The sequence below is a fragment of the Octopus sinensis genome, linkage group LG20, assembly GCF_006345805.1.
Source record: "Octopus sinensis linkage group LG20, ASM634580v1, whole genome shotgun sequence".
Taxonomy (NCBI): Eukaryota; Metazoa; Mollusca; class Cephalopoda; order Octopoda; family Octopodidae; genus Octopus; species Octopus sinensis.
Genome location: NC_043016.1, coordinates 21,305,317 through 21,328,380, shown reverse-complemented (window position 1 = coordinate 21,328,380; position 23,064 = coordinate 21,305,317). Strand labels below are relative to the sequence as shown.

General features: G+C 39.6%; 1 protein-coding gene across 5 annotated transcripts in view; it reads left to right on the top strand.

Moving 5' to 3' along the window:
* Positions 1-4,951: 4,951 nt before the first annotated feature.
* LOC115222594 (protein diaphanous homolog 2) overlaps positions 4,952-23,064 on the top strand; it is a 143,274-nt gene continuing 125,161 nt past the window's right edge. For all 5 annotated transcript variants that reach the window (XM_029792888.2, XM_029792890.2, XM_029792887.2 and 2 more), the window contains exon 1: positions 4,952-5,100. In XM_029792888.2, coding sequence (XP_029648748.1) covers positions 5,077-5,100 — 24 coding nt within the window. In that variant the 5' untranslated portion in view covers positions 4,952-5,076. The remainder of the gene's footprint in view (positions 5,101-23,064) is intronic.

The window sequence follows — 23,064 nt, the reverse complement described above, 5'->3', positions numbered from 1 at the left end:
TAATTTTAACAGCCAAAGTAAAATTTGTGATCAAATTCCTTCAGTGATTGATTAACTGGTAACAAAATTTCACAGACATTTCAAAAATGTTGCATGAAAGTTACCAGTATACTTCAGAAAAATATCCTTGCTTCAAACAAATATTCCCTCATCTGCCTATTGTTGCCTTTAGACACAGTAAAAATAATATAAGAGAGCTATTAACCACTACCTCTAACCCCCAGAAAACTAGCATTGAAGTTTTTGAACGCTGCACAGCTGCAGAAGAGGTTCATTGTACTACAATAATTCCATCACAAATAATAGCAGAAATGTTATGATTTATACAGAAGGTGGGATGTGTAAGGATTCCCATTTGGTGTACACAGTGAAATGCACCAAATACAACTTGATTTATGTCGGTTGTATAACAGAACAATTAAATAAAAGTTTCAATGAGCATAGGTATGACATCAGTCACAATAATAGTAGTTCAATGGAAAAGAGAATGAGTTGAAGAAGTTTAGGGCTTGGATGGTGTCTTTAATGAGTTAGGGTAATGCAGTGATGAGTGATGATAATAGTTTGTCAAGATAAAATAAAGAAATTTCATGGGGCAGTTACTAGCTGAGACAATAGGGCAGCCAGGATTGTCTGGTTTGTTAATTTTGGGAATGAAGTGGATATTAGAGATTTTGGATATGGTTACAAATAGGTTAGTGGCAGTGAGTAGAAGTGAGCTGAAGGAGATAAGCTGATGAACAGTGGTGCTCTCTTGTTTCTGGTGTAGTGAACAGTAACAGAATACCTTAGCTAAGATTCAAAATAAATCCACATTTTTCCACATTGACAAATTCTTGGCCTATTGTCTTTATTAGTGGCATTGAGAGATTAATAAGAAAAAAACTGACCTCTCAAACATTTTTGAGGCATTCGCAGGTCAAAACTTATATAGTGAATGATCCTATTGTTATTGGTTGACCTAATTAAATTTTGAAGTCTATAAATACACAAGCAAATATCATCCAACCTCTTTCGATCATCTAGCATCTGGCTGAGGATAAAGCTTTCTCTTTCTTATTTTGGTTGACCCATCTCCAGTCAAAGAGCATCGTTACCGTCCTCACTTCAGGTATGTCCTATTTTGAGTGCAAGAACACAACTGTTACACTATTTATCTGCAAACATTCTTGTTATTGTCTTTCTCCCCAGCAGTCACAGAGATGAAACTAACTACCATACAGAATGGAGCTTTACAAACAAATTGTGTACACAGAAGCTTCTTGACAAAGTTGTATATATCATATCTTACATATTGTAACAAGTTGCATTATAATCATCTCCAACATAGTAACAACATAATAATTGCAAATATTTTTCTTCAATCATTTCTGATCTGCATTATCACATTAAATTTTGTCAGCATAACTGGAAATTTCAATGTCACACTGGTCATGGCTGGTAAGATCATTTGGTATTTTCATGTAAGATTGAGGGTTGTTAAATTGGTGGAATGCTTCTTCTCTGTGCAAGTCATATCACCAAACTACAATAATGCCTCCTTTGTTGGCTGGTTTGATAACAATGTCCCACTGTTTACAAAGCTTCTTGTGTGTGCCTAGTTCCAATGTAAGAATGTTCAATCTCTTTAAGACTTTTTCTTGAAAATAAAGATGCTTAAACCGAAACAGCATTTATTGACAAATAAATCCACAGAATGATGTAGGCCTGAGCTTGGTGTCCAGTTGGGAAATACATTTTTTATGTTTCATGAAGTCATCCTCAATTCAGGCACCTGGACTTCTGTTGTGGAAGATGTCCTTGGGTTAGCTCAATATCAGTGCATGCATTGAATTTACTGGGTTTGTCTTGGAGGAGAATAAAATTTAGGCCCCTGTAAAGCAGAGCTTGTTCAGCATGTGTGAGAAGTAGATCTCTGGAGATGGTGTAAACATGGATGTTGTGAATAATGTGGGAGAAGTGGGATACTGGTAGATATGTAAGCAAATTTGCGAAACTAAAAAGTCATAAAATTGGCTGTTGAGGTGCAATGTCTAAAAATATATATTTACTGAAGTTGAATGAAAGAGCAAAAGACAGAAAGAAGAGAATGTTAGTGGGCGAGCTGCTGTGTTAGATGGTCATGCTTGTCATAAGAAATAGATAGTAGTTTGCATAAGTTGTTTTGAAGAAGAAAAGAGAATGTTAAGAATACTGTGAGGATAATCTGTTGAGTGATTTGGCCTGATGGATGGATGAAAATTCAGTTTGAAGCTGCATGGAATGATATTGAAGCAAAGACAGCATCCAATAAAATTCAAAAGGCTGCTAAAATGAGATTTAAAAAAAATTTGAATATCACAAAGCATTATGGCAACAGTCAGGAGAAATGGTAAAAGATAGAAGATATCTTGAGACATTTGAGGTTAAGCATAATAAAAAAGATGGTTCTCTTAGTTATAAGAAAAAGCAAAACAAAAACTGCAAAACTGCAAAAGAGAAGGAACCACACGAATTTCATATATGAACAAGAAGTGGTAGGATGAACAGTGTAAGAAGAAGAAAAGAGTTGTAGAACGAGGTGAAGCAGGTACTCCCAACTTCACTGCTTCTCCTCATTGCATTATTCTTTCCTTCTTCCTTCTCACACTGTTTCTCCTACCACGTCTTGTTCATATATGAAGCTCACATGGTCCTGTATGTTTTTTTCTTATATACTCTATGTAAAACTCTGCTGTCTCTCATTAATTTTTCTCCTTTCAACTTTTCTTCTGGAGAAGGGTTTTTTTTCCAAATTGTTGGATTTTCCACCCCTCACGGCAAGTTCACAGTATTCTTTTTATTAATTCTATTACATAATGTAAGTCTTGCTGATATAGAACAACATTGGCCTTACTGGAGTCTGTCTGTTTCATTATATTATATGCTGATACAGAATATGGGGGTTTAGTTCACTGGTGATCTAACAAATAGGTACACTGGGTAAGTGCTGTAATGGGTTATCAGGGCTCCAAGCTCATAACTGAGACGGGAGCTATGGAACCATTTTAGGTTTCTGATATAGCAGATATATCATTTGTAAAAGAGGATAACAAATGCCAAGGCATAACAAGCATCTCAAGTAATAAAAATAATAATGTATGGGACTTGAGATGCTTGTTATGCCTTGGTGTTTGTAGTCTTCTTTCACAAATATATTATATGTAGATGTATATATGAAAACAGAACAGCATATATTTCCTTTGTGTGCTACCAGTTCTCCATCTCCTTAGAAACACTTTCATTGTTAACCCACATTTCAATATCATCTCTTAACATTTTATTTTCCAATGAAAGCCCATTCATATCTTTGTTGGCCACTCACTATATCCACTGCTATGTACATCTGACCTTCATTTTTGTCACTGTGCATCCCTCTCTTACCCTTCAGTTTGCATCATCTCTTTAGTTCTAATTTATGGTCCTATTATACTGTTACCCTCCTCTGCCACATCCCCAAGATGTACAGTTACTTATCACTTCCTCTTCTCTGACCTACTCTCCCTCCAAACTGCAGTTCATGATTGGCCATGTTCACCTTTCATTGTATCCTCATCTCTAAACATCTGTCACTCTCTTCACACTCTCACAAATGTACCCATCTTGCCATCCTCATATCTTTGTCCATATTTTATCATATATCCATCTTCTTGTACCTTGAGGGTATATTCTGACACCCCTCTCCACCATAATTTCTTCCTTTGTTGCTGGGGTAGCCACATATCTTCTCTGTAGCAAGACACCTTTTCTTGTTCCGCCATTAAATTTTAATATCTCAACACCTGGCATAAAGCATCTCCCTCAATTCTGCATTCCCATTCAGCCAAGGTGTCTTGTCTCACAAGTTACTTGGTGACTTTAGTAGTGCTAGTATGACAAAAAAAAAAAAAAAGCACACAGTACATACTCTAAAGTAGTTGGCATTAGAAGGGATATAGAAACCATGCCAAAACAGACATTGGTGTTGAATGCAATCCTGATAAATGGCTGGCATAAATAAGGGCATCTGGTCATAGAAACTATGTCAAAACTGACACTGGAGCTTGATGCAGTCCTGCAACTCGCTGTCAAACCACCCAACCTATGTCAGCTAGGATAATGGATGTTATATGACAATGATGAAGAAATGATGTTTGTATATAGATATTCTCATCAGTGGGTGGCGTTACTTGGATACACTACTCGGATATCACTCCATCCTCATGAGTGAGAGTAATTACTTTGATCATCATTTGGGTATCATTTTGACAATTCCAGATATATTTAAATTTTATTTGTTATTCTCTCGATTTTTAGCAAAAAAAACAAACAAATAGGAAAAAAATAGTGATTCTTACATAATTTATTTGACATACAGTAAAAGTAATTTTTTTCTGAGGAAATGTAATAAAACTTAAACATGTCTGAAATTATCTCCCGTGCATACTAAAAATAACTAAATTGAAAGTAGTCTGAGCTAATATCTTTCTCAGCGCATACGTATTTCTAATTAGATTTCCAATGCTTACAGCTGTGTTTTTCATACAGAAGTCTTTTCAGTAATTACTCTCTCAGCAATTATTCCACTCGAAAAGCTTTCAGAGGGGGCCACAAAATTTCTCACACGCAAGCACACTGCATATAAAGGAGTTGGCCATAAAGCAGTTTCACCAGCTCTCCATTAGTTTCCGCTTAAAAACATCAAAGGCGGAGTTAAAGAATACGCACACCACCCGTTATCGGTGCAACAAAAACGGTAACCCTAACGCTAAACCTAAACACCGGGTGTGCGTATTCTTTACCTTTGCCAGCATCAAATACATTTGTCACAATTAAAGAAAAAAAAAAAGGCGAATAGAAGAACATCGGCAATTATATAATATTAGCACCACTAAAGAAAAACGTCGTATCACGTGATATAGTGGTCGTTGGAGGGATAAGAAATGTAATTTGATTGGTTATTATATTAAAATGGCGCTTGTAGACCAATATAAATAGGTCCAGTTCGTCCGTAAAACAATTAGGTTGCTCATTAAAAAAAGCTGAAAATTACGAATTGTCGTGTATCCAAACAAAAATATGGATAAAAAAAGGATCAGTTTTGTGAGTAGTCATTGTAACATAGAAATATTTTAACTTTTTGAAATGAAATCATTCATTTATGATTCGCATATTTTCTCCTTTTCCTTATATCGTTTGTTTGTTTCTTGCGATAAACGCATAGATATTAACGTTAATATTTATTGTGCCGCTCCTACTTTTTGAGATTTAGAGAATTTACAAAGTAGGGTTTATATTATTATATGAAAATTCACGATTATCTTACTATTACGTTGTATTAACCAAAATTCTTAATTATTTGTTCCGTATCTGTTTTGTACACTTTTTACATTGTCTTTATTTACATCTTAATATTGAACGTCAACATCACCCAAATATTTCTATATCCTTATAAACTGCACACAGACAGATGCACAAAGTTACATTAAACATGTGTATTATGCATGTATAATTTAGTTTCAACTGTAAATAAAGAACACGCAATAATTAGACACGTTTCACTTTCAGTTGTAAAAAAGAAGGCAAAATTGTTATTGTTTATACTTAAGACTGGTTCACCCTTTTATATTATGTATACAACTATTACATCTAGATATTTACAGCCTTTGTGAGCATGATAATTAACATCGTCGTGAAAATGTTTACCTGACACATTTTCTTCATAGGGGAGGGGTAGATTTTGTTGCATACATACATAGATTCATTCACAGTCACACACACACACACACATTTGTGTGTCAGATGGCATTCCTATAGAAATGAATCGGAAGATAAGTGCGCGAAAAAAAAAACAAACAAAACGAAAAGAAAAACGAGAATTACTTCGGATTTGTGCGGGTTATAAAGCTCTGTAGATTACGATTTAAAATTTGTCTACCAAAACTTTCCTTACATTTAAGTTTTAAATATCTCAAATCATTAATTTTCAAATATATTGCGTAACGTTTTTAAAGCATAAATCAGACGAAAAAAAAATCTTCGAAAAATTTTGGAGGTGAAAAATTACGAACAACGAGGCGGTGACACTTCGAAGGAAATTTTTTTATGCCAAATCATAATTTAGAATGATTAATAACAAACTTTTTCTGGTTGCCAGTGGCTGTGGCCATGTTGGAAATAACGTGATTGCTAGAATACTTCAAACCCTTTACTCGCTCACTTTTCACTGAAGCTGTCCTTGTTTGCGTGTCTTTCCAATATGTGGTTTCATGTCGCATCTAAGATATAAATTTGTTTAAATATTCTTTTGATACATCCAAGCCTTTGAACCTTAAGCTGTTACAGTATTGAGTACGTGCTCTTGACGGAGAGGGCGGGGTCTTTGGTACTATGCAGTTCTGCGATTGGTATAACTTTCAATCCTAATTAGATGCTTGACCCCCACCAGGTATGTATGTATGACGTACATACCTCATACATACATATAGCATTGATGGTGATACCCTTGCAATTGTGATCTAGAAGAAACTTCAGGATGGAAAAGCATCTGGAAGGGACTTGATTATTGGATATTGGTATAAGGAACTCACACCTTCTTTCAACCATATCTTATCAATCTGTACCACACCAGTTAGCTCTGACAGAGACAAAATTGATCCCCAAATGCAGAACAATCTACATGGCAAAAAAACAACTGGCCAATTGCATGTTGTATATAAGATATATACAACATGCTTAAACCTCTTCCTCGAGGACCATTGTGAAACCAATAACATCTATTTCTTTATTGCCCACAGGGGGCTAAACATAGATGGGACAAACCAAGAATTAAGTCGATTACATCGACCCCAGTGTGTAACTGGTACTTATTTAATTGATCCTGAAAGGATGAAAGGCTAAGTTGACCTCCGCAGAATTTGAACTTAGATGATGATGATGAATGTAGCAGCAGACAAAATACCACTAAGCATTTCGCCTGCTGTGCTAATGTTTCTGCCAGCTCGTCAGCTTAACATCATCACAACAGAACAAGCAGCTAGGGAGAAAGGAGTTTGAGGATGTGTCAAGCAATTGTTAATCAACAAAACTGTGATGTCAGAGGTGCAAGAACATAGGAGGAACCTAGTTTCAATGTGGGTAGACTATAAGAAAATCTTTGTTCCCCACTCATGGATGCTAGAAGACCTTCAACTTGCTAAAGTTCCAGTGAGCTAGCCATAGCTGACCTGACTTCATTGTGGGTCACACTCTTGAAATTAAACACAAAGAGTGACTGTTTTATCACTGTATTGCAGAGGCATGCATATTCCAAAGGGACAGCCTCTCTGTGATGTTTATACTTTCTGTGAACCCCTTGTCATTCATGATAAGGGAATCTGCAGAATATCTCACTGGTTCACAAGGATACACAAATACCAAAATTACACACTGTTTCTTTGTGGATGACTTGAAACTTTATGCAAAGAATATGTACAAGATGAAAATGAGCCTTGACCTAGTTATATCATTCTCAAAGGATGTAGGGTTGGAGATTGGTCAGGATAAATGTTGTTATATGGTTGTGAAAAAGGGGAAAACTGTAAACCAGACTAGCAGCATCTCCATCAATGACTTGACTGTTGTCCCTATATCTGATGAGGACTGTTACAGGTATCTAGGGGTGGATGAAAACATATCTTTTGATGGCACCTGTAATGAAACACTTACCACTAAAGAATATCACAGCTGAATAAAGAAAATTTGAACCTCAGAACTCTCTGCATTCAATAAAACAGTGGCCCACAATGTATTTGCAGTGCCAGTACTCGTACCAACATTTGGGTTGCTTGATTGAACGCTTGATGAGATCTGAGCCATTGATGTGAAAACCTGGAAACTATAACAAGCACACATAATTTCCACATAAACAGTGACGTAGTAGACCGCCTCTGCCTAAAATGAAAACAAAGCGGCAGAGGCTTAATATCGATCCAAAATGCCTTTGAATGTCGTATCATATCCCTTCAGCAACATCTTTTAACCACTAAGTGTTGAAGTGAATGTCCTTGATCAAGTTTGTATATATGAGATTAATAACATCATAAACCTTGAAAGACAGCTCCTTGGGCAGCATTCCTTGTCTGATAACCTTAAATACATGCCCAAAGAAGTCACACGTCTCTACCACAATGTATTATTAGCTGAAAGGATGAGCAGAAAACTAATCATGGATATGTTAATAGAAAGCTCTGAGATGATAGTAACATTGATCATCAAAGCAGTCTATCATGGACCAATAACCGGATTACTACCTCCCACTTTGAAGGGTATGCGTTTGTGATCCAGGAACAAGAAATATCAACCAAACACCTGATGCACAAAAGAGATAGAGATGCAGGAAAAGCAGTAAAATGCGACAACCGATGCAAACTTTGTGGAGTTAACACTAAAGATATTAACCACATCATAAGTAGTTGTCTGAAAATGTCATCATGCTTATACCTACCGATGAGACATGATGTTGTAGCTAGGACACTCTATAATGAAATCTGTCTGAAGGATAACCCTGAGGACGAAGAAATATGAACGCATAATATGGTAGAAGTCATAGCCAATCAATAAAAAGGAGTACTGGTGGACTGTCCCAATCAAAACCTCAATAAACTGTAAGAACAATGATATGGGATAGGGAAGAGAAACTGTGTACACGTGTGGAAATTAGCTGCCCAGAGGATGTTAACATTACACTGAAGATCAGTGAAAAAGAGGATACCTACACTGAACTATTGAGAAATCTGCAGTTACTTTATCCAGATTACAAGTTGAGGTTTATACCTGTAATTATTGGGGTCCTGGGATATGTACACACTGTCTAAATACTAATCTTGAGAAATTAGCCTTTTTTAAACTAGAAAAGAGAAAGTTTATTTGATGACTACAGATCCAATCCATCATTAAAACTAAAAATCTGTAAAACTTTCCAGAAGTTTATCATTTAAATATATATGTGCATGATTAGATATACAACTATATACATGAGAATATATACATAAAACAAAACATACAAATCTGCACACACACATACACACACACACATACACCTCTGTGTTGTTCATCATCATCATTGTTTAATGTCTGCTTTCCATGCTGGCATGGCTTGGATGGTTTGACTAAGTAAGGACTGGGAAGCCAGGAGGCTGCACCAGGCTGAGTCTGGTCTGGCGAAGTTTCTACAGTTGGATGCCCTTCCTAACATCAACCACTCCGAGAGTGTAGTGAGTGCTCAAAAGGTATTTTTACATGCTACCTCCATGGGAGCTAGTCGGGTGGCACTGGCAAAGACCACGCTCGAATGTTGTTTTCATGTGCCACCAGCATGGGAGCCAATCTGTGACCTTGGCAATGGTCACGCTTTTAACATTCCGCTGGCACAAGTGCCAATCAAGTGGTACTGTTATCAGTTACGTCAGCGATTTTGGTTTGTTTACACTTGCCTCAATAGGTCTTCACAAGCAAAGCTCATTGTCCAATGAATGAGGGGTACTCATAAGTGGCCTGGTTACATCCTACGTTTGGATGTGCTTTTAACATTCCACTTGCACGAGTGTCTTTCAGGCGGTACTGTCATTGGCCACGTCAGCAGTTTTGATTTCTATATAATATATATATCATCATCATCATCATCATTGTTTAATGTCTGCTTTCCATGCTAGCATGGGTTGGACGATTTGACTGAGGACTGGTGAACCAGATGGCTGCACCAGGCTCCAATCTGATCTGGCAGAGTTTCCACAGCTGGAAACTCCGAGAGTGTAGTGGGTGCTTCTAAGTGCCATCGGCAAGAGGGCTGGCAACAACCATGCTCAAATGGTGTTTTTTATGTGCCACCGGCACAGGAACCAGTCCAGCAGCACAGGCAACATGCCAGAAAGGCGACGCTGGTAACGATCATGCTTGAATGGTGCTTTTAACGTGCCACCGGCACAGAAGCCAGTTAGCTGCTCTGGCAATGATCATACTCAGTGCTCTTAGCTCTTCACTAGCACAGATGCCAGTCATTGAATTTGATTTCGATTTCACTTGCCTCAACAAGTCTTCGCAAGCAGAGTTTAGTGTCCAATGAAGGAAAGGTATGAATAAGTTGGCTGGTTACACTCCTGGCATAGGCCATGAGGTAATGGTCTCACTTGGCTTGCAGGGTTTTCTCAAGTACAGCATATTTCCAAAGGTCTCAGTCACTAATCATTGCCTTGGTGAGGCCTAATGTTCGAAAGTCGTGCTTCACCACTTCATCCCAGGTCTTCCACAAGTTCCCTCAACCACTAGGATGTGGCACTTTTTCACACAGCTATCCTCATCCATTCTCGTTACATGACCATACCAGTGCAGTTGTCTCTCTTGCACACCACATCTGATCCTTCTTAGGTCCTACTTTTCTCTCAAGGTACTTACACTGTCGAGTATGCACACTGACATTACACATCCATCGGAGCATACTGGCTTCATTCCTTGCAAGCTTACACATGTCCTCAGCAGTCACAGTCCATGTCTCACTGCCATGTAGCATGGCTGTTCATACACATGTGTCATACAGTCTACCTTTTACTCTGATTGAGAGGCCCTTTGTCACCAGCAGAGGTAAGCACTCTCTGAACTTTGCCCTGGCTATTCTTATTCTAGCAGCTACACTTTCAGCACACCATCCCCTCACTACTGACTTGGTCACCTAGGTAACGGAAGCTGTCAACGACTTCTAGTTTTTCTGCCTGGAATGTGGCAGAAGTTGTTCTCTGCACATTTTCAGTGTTTATTGCTCCTGAGCATCTGCCACATACAAAATCTATTTTCCCAGTTAGCCTTCCTTTGATATTGCTGCACCTCTTATGTGTCCATAGCTTACACTGGATACATCTTATGGAGTTTCTACCTATGCCTTTGCTACAGATCGAGCAGGGCCATCAACCTGAAGGGATTTGTGGCTTGCCTACCTTCCTACTTATTAGGATTTTGGTTTTAGCTAGGTTGACTCTAAGGCCCTTCAAGTGTAATCCTTGTTTCCACACCTGAAACTTCTCTAGTTCTGATAGTGACTCAGCAATTAGAGCAAGCTCATCAGCATAGAGGAGCTCCCAGGGGCAACCTGACTTGAATTCCTCTGTTATTGCTTGAAGGACTATGATAAATAGGAGGGGGCTGAGGACTGAACCTTGGTGGATCCCTACCTCTACCCGGAATTCTTCACTGTACTCGTTGCCAACCCTCAACTTACTGACAGCGTCCCTGTACATGGCTTGTACGGCTCTCACTAACCATTCATCTATCCCTAGTTTACTCATTGACCACCAGATAAGGGATTGGGGAACCCTGTCAAAGGCTTTCTCCATATCAATGAAAGCCAGGTACAGAGGTTTATCTTTGGCTAGGTATTTTTCCTGCAGCTGTCTTACCAGAAATATAGCATCAGTGGTGCTTTTCTCTGGCACGAATCCAAACTGCATTTCATCTAAACTGACTCTCTCCCTAATTAGTTGGGCTATGACCCTCTCTGTGACCTTGATTACCTGATCCAACAACTTGATACCTCTGTAATTATTTGTATATAAAGCGTTGCCTTTACCTTTGTAGCAATTGACTATAGTGCTGCTACACCAGTCATTGGGTATGACTCTTTCGTGTATCACCTGGTTAACTATTTGGGTGACTAGGCTATAGCCAACACTGCCAGATATTTTGAGCATCTCTGCAGTGATTCCTGATGGGCCGGGGGATTTCCTTGTTTCATACTCTTAATTACTTTATCTACCATGGTACTGTCAACTTGGATAGCTGGTCCCTCTGTTGGGTCGACATTCGGCAGACTCTCTTTCTCCCGTTCATTTTCTTTAATGAGCAATCTTTCATATTGGCAGCAACCTTGTTGAAATTCCAATGGAGTCTTATATCTAGGTTAGGAACCAGCTCTTTTTCTATTGGCAAGAAATCTTGAAATAAAACTGAATAGCGACATGTCCTCTCTCTCTCTCTCTCTCTCTCTCTCGAGTAGAGCCTCTTGCAGTAGCTCTTTTGTTGTATGGAGGTAACCCTCTGGATGTAGTAACTTTGGATTACATCAAGCAGAAAATTCTGGTGAGAACTAATGTCTTTCATAAGTGAAACGTGAATTCAACTAGCCACTTGTCTGCACATTGTTGCTATTATAGTAATCTGCATACAAAATGATGCATCTTAACTCATGTGGCTACCCAGACAATGATTTTGGTTCTGTATATTCAGATTGCAATCTGTTTGCGAGTTGATAACAGACTGCTTTAAATTTCTCAGCATTGGACTGAATGTTGTTCTCTTCAGCCCACTTGTATATTGCTTTCAGATCTTCCTGTAGCTTTGAGTTACCATCAAGATCCCTGATTGTTGATGATGCTATTGTATTGCCAGCACAGCTGGTGAGAGTGACTGACTTTATAACTGGGGCATATCTGAGAGAGAGAGAGAGAGCCACCATAAACAGTAGTGGCCCCAGTACAATTTCCTGATAATTGGTGTCTCTTTAGAGACAACACCTTTGGCTGAGACTGTCTGAGTCCTACCTGTCAAGCAGCCTCTCCTTGAGTTTTCCAGCTATATCAAAGTCACACAGTTTGTGACATTCTGTGGTCAACTTTATTGAAGACCTTGACAGAGTTGAGATATATCACATCCACATTTAAATGGTTGAACAGTTGTTTCAGTCATAGTCGCTGTATAAGGCAGCTCCTTCATGGAGGGAAGCCATGCTGCATGCTAGTGTTTAAGCTATTTTCTAGGAACTTGATCAGATTTCTTCTGACAATGTGTTCTATAATTTTTTTCATATGTGAGGTAAGAGAAATAGGTCTCATTTTTAGCATATGCTCTGTTTCCTCTTATCATCATTATCATCATTTAACATCTGTTGTCCATGCTGGCATGGGTTGGATGGTTTGACCAGAATTAGCAATCTGGAGAGTTGCACCAGGCTCCAGTCTGATTTGATATAGTTTCCACAGCTGGATGCCCTTCCCAATGCCAACCACTTTACAGAGTATGCTGGGTACTTTTACGTGGCACTGCATGGGTGCTTTTAAATAGCACCAGCATGAGTGCTTTCTCTATGGCACTGGCACAGGACTCTTGCAGGCCAATCCTCTCCACTAAGGGAACCAGCCTTAGCACTCCTGCTGTGGAGCATGGGTCTTCTTGAGTACTATAAAGCGCCAGGCATCTTGGTCCTTTGTCATCTGGTTTGAAAGATTCAGCTTTCTGAGATGATTCTTCAGTACTTCATCCCAAGTCTTTCTGGGTCTCCCACTTCCACATATTCCATTAACTTAGAGAGATTGGCACTTTATGGAGCTATCTGCATTACATGACCAAACCAGTACAGTCTTCGCTCTTGTACACTGCATCCAGTTTCTCTTATGCCTAACTTCTCTTGAACATGTACTCTGACATTACATATCCAGTGGAGCATACTAGCTTCAATACTCTCTAACCTTTGCATGTACTCTGCATAATTTTTTTTTTTAACATTTTGAGAAGTTTGCCACATGCAAGGAAACTTTGGAAAGCATCTGCAGTGGCTTTGCAAGAGTTTTCTTGTTTGTCTTCAGAACCCATTGCAATATCATCTGTGGCTGATATTGCATCCTTTTCTAAGTTAGTCGGCTGGAAGACTCATTAACATGCTGGGAAAAATCTTAGTGACATTTCATCTATCTTTTTGTATTGAGATCAAATTTCGCTAAGGTTAACTTTGGGGTCAATAAAATAAGTATCTGTTGAGCACTGGGGTCAATGTTATCACCTTAATCCTCCCCTGAAATTACTGGCCTGGTGTCAAAATTTGAAACTGATATTACATTCTCTTCTTTTATGTCAGTGTAATTGATGATTGTATCTTTCCCATGTAGATATGTAGTGTGAAGACTTGCTTATTAGCATATCTTCCAGTGGGGATGTGAAAACACTTTCAAATTGCTTATTTAGTATTTTGCTTATCCTCACAGGGCTTGCAGTCAGGAAACCATTTTCTTCAAACTGAGGCCCTATCATGTATCATACCAAAGCAGATTATTTTGCAAATTTATAAAAGGCCTTAGGGTTCATTTTTATATTTTTAACAGTCCTGCTTTCTATTTTATCCCTTTTTTATGGGAATTTTTTTCCAGGAGGGACTTAGGCTTGAGAAGACATCAAGCTAAGTGAATCATGGTTGTCCTTTCATACAGATATGTCACCTGCATTCCACTCCAGCTGAGCATTCCTAATTTTGCAGGCTTGTGGGTGCAGGTGCCATGTGAAGAGCACCTGTACTGGTGCTGTGTAAAAGCACTCAATACACTCTGTAAAGTGGTTGGTATTAGGAAGGGCCTCCAGCTGTAGAAACCATGCCAAAACAAACATGGTTTGTTCCTATCAAGCCATCCAACCGATGTCAGCATGGAAAACATGTTAAATGATGATGATGATGGACTTCTCACTGTCATTAAGTTTATTTAAATGATTTGAGACCTTTTTCTGTGTCTGAGAGGATTCTCCTGTCTCATGGGATAATATTTTCATGTATATTGGTTCTTCTCTCTGTGACAATTTTAATATATATGGCATATATTATTAACATAAATTCTTTGAATGTCATATCACAATCTTGTACAGAGAGACCTTAAGGCCAATTTTGTTTGAGGATCTGATTTCCAATTGACTTCTAGTTAGCCTTATAGAAATTCAAACTGGATAGGGTTTGGATGTTTCCTTTGTTGTATACATCTTTAAGTAGTATTGGGTCATACATTGTCACTTCTAGAATGTCTGAGAAAATCATTGGTGACACCTTTACATTTTGGATGAGTTCTATGTATAGGTTGAAATAGAGGCCGAAGATGTTCCTGACTAGGAGTAGTATTGTTTGTTTCATGAGATCAATTAAGAATTCTGCTTGATTCTGTTCTTTGTATGTTATTCCTGAAATTATATTGCTCTCAGGTCATTTGGTGTTGAGGGAGTTGAAATTGTCCATCAGAGGTACATAATATTGATCTAGTTTTGTTAGGACTTATTTTATTATTTTAAGCTTTTCTTCAAATTTATTAACATGTTTTGTGGCATAAGGTGGATGATATAGGAGGTGGTATCGAAAAATTCCTGGAGTAGTTATGTTTGATAAAAAATTACTTATTTACCCAAGTTTTAACATCATTGCCTTTGAAATAGTTGCCTTGTGCAGCAGTACACTGGTCCCAGTATTCCTGCCACTTTTGGAATCTGGCTTGGAAGTCATTTTCCGTAAGTGAGTTGAAGACCTTCGGTGATTCATTCTTGATCTTGACAATGGCGACCTTTATATGTAATAAAGGCAGCAGTGAACAAGTGAAGGGGTAGCAGGTGCTAAATCTGACAAATATGGTGAGTTTGGAAGTGATACCATGTTGTTTTTGGTGAAAAACTCACAAGTGCATTTGAAGTGCCCATGCCACTTAAAACATTATGTATGACCCATTGCCTCATCACCGTAAGCTTGCTGAAGCATGCTCACTGTCTCTGTAGCAGTATTCCCAAGTTTAACATAAAATTTCATGTTGGTTCTTTGTTCCAACTTACTGTCCATGAAAAAATCGCTGACTACAGTATACATGTGATCGTAAATTTCACAACTTGTGAAATAAACAATGAAGGTCACTGCTAGCTTTAACTCTGAATGCAACTGTGCTACCATCTAGTCCAGGAACATTTTGATTCCACTGCGTATGTATCATCATCATCATCATCATCATTTAGCGTCCGTTTTCCATGCTAGCATGGGTTGGACGGTTCTACTGGGGTCTGTGAAGCCAGAAGGCTTCATCAGGCCCAGTCAAATCTGGCAGTGTTTCTACGGCTGGATGCCCTTCCCAACGCCAACCACTCCGTGAGTGTAGTGGGTGCTTTTTACGTGCGACAGAGCTGGCAACGGCCACGAACGGATGGTGCTTTTTATGTGCCCCGGCACGAGGGCCAGGCGAGGCTGGCAACGGACACGAAACGGGGCGGTGCTGGCAACGGTCGCGAAACGGAAAGTTCTCTTACATGCCACCGGCACTGGTAAACATCTGCAATTTCCATTGATCGATTTTCATTGATCGATTTCGATTCTGATCCTCACTTGCCTCAATGGGTCTTCACAAGCAGAGTTTCGACATGCCACCGGCACTGGTAGCACATCCGCAATTTCCATTGATCGATTTCGATTCTGATCCTCACTTGCCTCAACACGTCTTCACAAGTAGAGTTTTGTGTCCCAAGAAGGGAAGGTATGCATACGTAGGCTGGCTCCATCCCATGTAGAAGGCCACGGGTTGTGGACTCACTTGTCCTGCCGGTCTTTCTCGCGCACAGCACACTTCCAGAGGTCTCGGTCTCTAGTCATTTCCTCAGTGAGACCTAAAGTTCGAAGGTCGTGCTTCACCACCTCGTCCCAGTTTTCCTGGGTCTGCCTCTTCCACAGGTTCCCTCAACCGCTAGGGTGTGGCACTTTTTCACACAACTATCTTCATCCATTCTCGCCACATGACCATACCAGCGCAAACGTCTCTCTTGCACACCACAACTGATGCTTCTTAGGTCCAGCTTTTCTCTCAAGGTACTTACACTCTGCCGAGTGAGTACCGGCATTACACATCCATCGGAGCATACTGGCTTCATTTCTAGCGAGCTTACGCATATCCTCAGCAGTCACGGCCCATGTTTCCACTGCCATGTAGCATGGCTGTTCGTACACACGCATCATACAGTCTGCCTTTCACTCTGTGCGAGAGGCCTTTTGTCACCAGCAGAGGTAAGAGCTCTCTGAACTTTGGCCAAGCTATTCTTACTCTAGCAGTTACACTTTCAGCACACCCACCCCCCGCTGCTGACTTGGTCACCTAGGTAACGGAAACTATCAACTATTTCTAGTTTTTCTCCCTGGAAAGTGACGGAAGTTGGTCTCAGAGCATTTTCAGTGTTTATTGTTCCTGAGCATCTGCCACATACAAAAACCATCTTCCTAGTTAGCCTTCCTTTGACATTGCTGCATCTCTTATGTGTCCATAGCTTACACTTGGTGCATCTTATAGAGTTTCTACTACTACACCTTTTCTACAGATCGAGCAGGGCCATCTACCTGAAGGTGTTTGTGATTTGTCTACCTTCCTACTGATTACGACTTTGGGTTTAGCTAGATTGACTCTGAGGCCCTTCGATTCTAATCCTTGTTTCCACACCTGAAACTTCTCCTCCAGTTCTGATAGCGACTCAGCAATTAGAGCAAGGTCATCAGCATAGAGGAGCTCCCAGGGCATCCTGTCTTGAATTCCTCCGTTATTGCCTGGAGGACTATGATAAATAGGAGGGGGCTGAGTACTGAGCCTTGGTGGACCCCTACCTCTACCCGGAATTCTTCACTGTACTCATTTCCAACCCTCACCCTACTAGCGGCGTCCCTATACATGGCCCGCACAGCTCTCACTAACCATTCATCTATCCCTAGTTTTCTCATTGCCCACCAGATAAGGGATCGGGGGACCCTGTCGAAGGCTTTCTCCATGTCAACAAAAGCCAGGTACAGGGGCTTATCTTTGGCTAGGTATTTCTCCTGCAGCTGCCTTACCAGGAATATAGCATCAGTAGTACTTTTCCCTGGCACAAACCCAAACTGCATCTCATCTAAACTAACTCTCTCTCTCTTAGTTGGGCTATGACCCTCTCCGTAATCTTCATCACCTGGTCCAACAGCTTGATACCTCTGTAGTTATTTGTATCTAGGGCATCACTTTACCTTTGTAGCAGTTGACTATTATACTGCTACACCAGTCATTGGGTATGACCCCTTGTGTATCACCTGATTAACTATATGGGTGACTAGGCTATAGCCGACACTACCAGACATTTTGAGCATCTCTGCAGTGATTCCTGATGGGCCTGGGGCTTTCCCTGTCTTCATGCTTCTAATTGCCTTAGCTACCACAGAACTATCAACTCGGATAGCTGGTCCCTCTGTTTGGTCAACATTCGGCAGACTCTCTTTATCCCATTCATTTTCTTCATTCAGCAACCTTTCATAGTGGCATCTCCAACCTCTCTCTCGCATCCATCCTCATTTAGCGCAAGTGAACCATCTTCCATGCGAACACACTTCTCTCCTACCACATCACGATTCTCTCTCAAACACTGTCTTGCAACACGAAACACCTCCAGTCTTTGGTCCTCACGGCGCAGAACATTGGCAAATTTTTTCTTATCTGCTTCCCCTCTGGCTAAATAAACCTGTCTCCTAGCTTCTCTTTTGGCAGTCTGATACAATTCCCTGCTACCCCCCCATTTTTCCAGACCTTCCAAGCCTGTCTCTTTTCTCTAATAGCCCTGTCTACAATATTGTTCCACCACCACGTTATTCTAGGTCGAGAGGGGACTTTGCACCAGCCACAGATCTGGTCAGTGGCTCTCAGCAGGTTGTCCCTTAGAAACGTCCAGCTGTCTTCTACCCCCTGTGATGCTCTATCCCCTTCTACTTCGTCAGAGGCTTCAAGTAATATGTCCCTAAATCTCTGTCCATTTGCAGGATCTTTAAGCTTCCAGATCCTTCTTCTCCATATTTGTCGTCTTCTTCTGGTTGTCCTCCTAGTCCTGATCCTAAAGTCACTAACTACCAGTCTATGTTGTGGGGTACATTCTTCACCTGGGAAGGTTTTGGCATTTATAAGCAGCCATCTCTCCCTTTGCCTTGTAAGGATGTAGTCAATTTGGCTGGTATGTTGGCCCGATTGGTAAGTGACTAGGTGGCTGGTAGGTTTCCTGAAGTTAGTGTTGCAAATCATAAGATTATTTGCATCGCAGAACTCCAGCAGCCTGGTTCCCTCCTCGTTGCGGGAGCCATAGCCATAGCCTCCATGTACGCCATGGAAGCCCCCAGCATGTCGTCCAACATGACCATTGAAGTCACCAGCCACAAAGATAAGGTCTCTGTCGTTCGCCAATGGGTAGTCTGCAGTAGAGTGTCATAGAATCGGTCTTTCTGTCCATCGGGTAGCCCCGACTGAGGAGCATAGGCTGATATAATGGTTGCTAAACTATGATGAAGCACTAATCTAATCTTAAGTATTCTGTCACTTACTCTGATTAACCTCAATTACTTTATCTACCCATTTTCTCAGAGATAAGTTACCCACGCCACCAACCCCGTCAGTGTTCCCTGCCCAGAAAATCTTGTACCTGCCTGCGTTCCTTGCCTGTGAGGAACCTAGCTGATCCTCCTCTCCACCTTATTTCTTGCATGTATATATATATATATATTCAGAAGAGAAAAAACAGGATTTAAAATGTCAGGCAGATATGTACTTAGTTTTAAATGAATTTGGTTAACTATATGCAACAATCTGATACCAATAAATGCAATGGTATTACAAGTAGATTCAAATACCATTCAGAAGAGTTTCGAGAATTTACTGAGAAAATCACTTCTTTAATTGTAGAATTCACTTCACAAAGCTGACAATTGTTTCCGAAAATATGTTAACATGTTTTCAAGGTGATCCAAAATTAGTTAAATTCAAAGTGAACTAAGAAAATATTTTCAGTACACAAACACATACAAAAAGAAACACCAAGATGAAATATAATCTAAGAAAATTAATTTTTGTGTTCAACTCTTGGATAATAAAAGAATAAAATAAGAACAAGAATTGTACATTATGACAATTAGAAACATAAAAATTTTATGTCATGACAATTAGTTATCTATTTATGAAATTTAGTTTGCTTTTTTAGAAAAAATTGTGCTAATTATATAACACGGAAAGCAGTTTGTGTCAACATTTCTTTGTAAAATCCCCATTAAAATTTAATAAAATTAATTTAGAAGTAATTATAAGATACATTTCTTCAAGGCAAAGATCACAAGTAGAATTGCCAATATTGTATGATGGTGCGTAACTAATAACAACCACTTTAAATCATACTTAATGTTTTTATTTTTTAAATCACATGCTTTTACTTAGATTTGCAGAATTCACTTTCCGTCTATACTTAAATGAATTAGAATGATAAAGAAATCTAGGAGGTAGTCAATTTTGCTTTTACAATTACACAGGCACTTATTCATTTGCATTTAGTACTCATTGTTAAAAGAATTCCTACTAGACCTTTCAGAATTAGGTGTTAAGGTATAATAATAATTATTTGGCTTCCGTGCTGGTGGCACGTAAAAAGCACTAGTCAATCGTGGCTGTTGCCAGCCTCCCCTGGCACCTGTGCCAGTGGCACGTAAAAAGCACCGATTTCACTGGCTTCTGTGCCGGTGGCACGTAAAAAGTACCAACTGTTCGTGGCCGTTGCCAGCCTACCCTGGCACATAAAAACCACCATCCGTATGTGACCAATGCCAGCACTGCCTAGATTGGCTTCCATGCCGGTGGCACGTAAAAAGCACCAACTGATTGTGGGCATTGCTAGCCTCCCCTGGCACTTGTGCCGGTGGCACGTAAAAAGCACCCACTACACTCACAGAGTGGTTGGCATTAGGAAGGGCATCCAGCAGTAGAAACATTGCCAGATCAGACTGGAGCCTGGTGCAGCCTCCTGGCTTCCCAGACCCCGGTCAAACCATCCAACCCATGCTAGCATGGAAAACGGATGTTAAACGATAATGATGATGATGTGGTAGATACTGGTGTCATGCAACTGGCATCCAGTCCAGTGGAATGTAAGTGCAACCATTACACTCCCAGAGTTGGTGGCCTTAGGAAGGGCATCAAGCTGTAGAAAATATGCCAAATCAGACTGGAATTTGGTGCAGCTCCTCAGCTTACCATCCCTGGTCAAACCAACCAAGCCATGCCAGCATGGATAATAGACATTAAATGATGATGAGGATGATGATAATGATAATTGTAATTATTGTGTGTGTATGTGTATATGTATATATATATATATGTGTGTGTGTATATATATGTATATATGTGTATATATATATGTTTATATATGTATATATATTTTTGTATATATAATGATAGATATCACTTATATGAACTAAAGGTGTGTTTCTGCAGATGTTTACATTAGTATGCATGCTCTATAACCGTGTTTACAAGGAGGCTTTTAGAAAAACGAATATAAAATAATTCAGAATTACAGAGAAGACAGAATTCCGTGCCTTTATCATAAGTTATCGAAATGAGAGAATCAACCAATCTAAATTAAATTGTTTATTGTGGTCTTTTAGATACCAAATCAATTTAGTAAGCCCTGTACTGTTATGTTTATTCCTATCCTTAAATGTAGAGTAATGATTAGAAATTCTTTTAGATAACTGAGAAGATGAACCTCCTATATAAAAAAATACTTCATTACCATAAGTAATTTTATACTGGTATATAGAACTTTTAGTTTTAGAGTTACTTGACATGTATATAAATACACATACACTCATACTCATGTATCTGACTCATATATTGTTCGCTTTCCAGACATTTGTACATTACTGCATATACTTTATACGCACTTTTTGACAAGCTGTAGTGCACCTGAGCACTGTATACAATAATTTCATTATTATTTTATAAATAAGCACAATTAAACAATAGGTCCAAGCAAATAGACCATTCATCATATACATATATATACATATATACTGGAACATATACATACGTCCATGCTCATGACTTCATAGACAATATTTTATTATTATTATTATGATCAATAATAACAATATTATTAGATTTAATCTTCACAATACATATTATAGTAGATTCATTACCGTAGATTTAATTTTATAAATTTTAAAAGCACAATCAATACAAACAGATATATATATATAAAACATACAGTTAGACCAAGGTTGTTACAATATTGTTCTTCTTCATACACATAAGTCCATGTGTATGGGCAACAAATAGAAGCAACATGTACATATATATATATACATATGTATATATATACATATGTACTATATATATATATATATATATATTATATAATATATATTATATATATATATATATGTGTATGTATGTGTATATCTCCACTCTGCATATCTTCCCTGACTGACCCTTCCCCTCCTTGAAAACGAACCCACAACCTACAAGACATCTTGGTCTACAGCTTCTTCCTAACAACAAATCTCAACCTGGCTCTTCCCTGCTCCCACCCACAATGCTGCACTTGCTTTTACCTCTGCAACACCACCTTCCTCAACGGCACCCATCATTGACCCTATCATATCACCGACTCTTTCACTTGCACTTCTACCAATGTTATCTACTGCATCTCCTGCTCTTTCTGCCCTTCTCTATACATCGGTCAAACGGGATGCTGCTTGGCTGACCGGTTCTGGAACACCTCTGAGACATCCAACTCAGCAATGACACCCCAGTCTCGTGCCATTTCCACTCTGCGGGTCACTCTTTGCAACACCTGTCTGTGTTTGGATTCTCCTTGCACAGGTGCCATATGGATTCTTGTTTGCACCGTGAACAGGGATTAATCTTCTCTTTTTGCTCCTTTGCGCCACATGGGCTCAACTCTCCTCCCCTCTACTCTCTCCCTCCCACACCCAATTCCTTCCACCCACCTCTCTTCTTGCTCCAACCCCTACTTCTCTTCACCCCTGCTCTTTTCTCTTCACTCCTACCTGTCATTGTTAGCCCTACCCGCACCCTACCCCATCTTTTACACCGACTCTCTCATACCTCATCTCTACCCCCACCCTCAGTCTAACCCACACCCCACCCTTGCTTTCCCCACTCTTGCCTCCCACTCCCAACACCACACCATACCACATCACATCACACCACCACCTACACACTAGCACTGCACACTTCCCAGCCCCACATCGACACACCTACACACACACACATGTCAAGGTCACCAGCCCTCTTCTACATGCACATACATACAATATTATACACACAAAGGCGCACCTTCATTTTGAGATCACCACTACTTTATTATCTATCCTTTCTACTCTCCTGTGTGGCCATCTGTCTGGCATTCACCATGATAGATCACTAACCACTATACATTCTTTATTTTCACTCCTTGTTTCTTTCTGCGTTCCTTCTG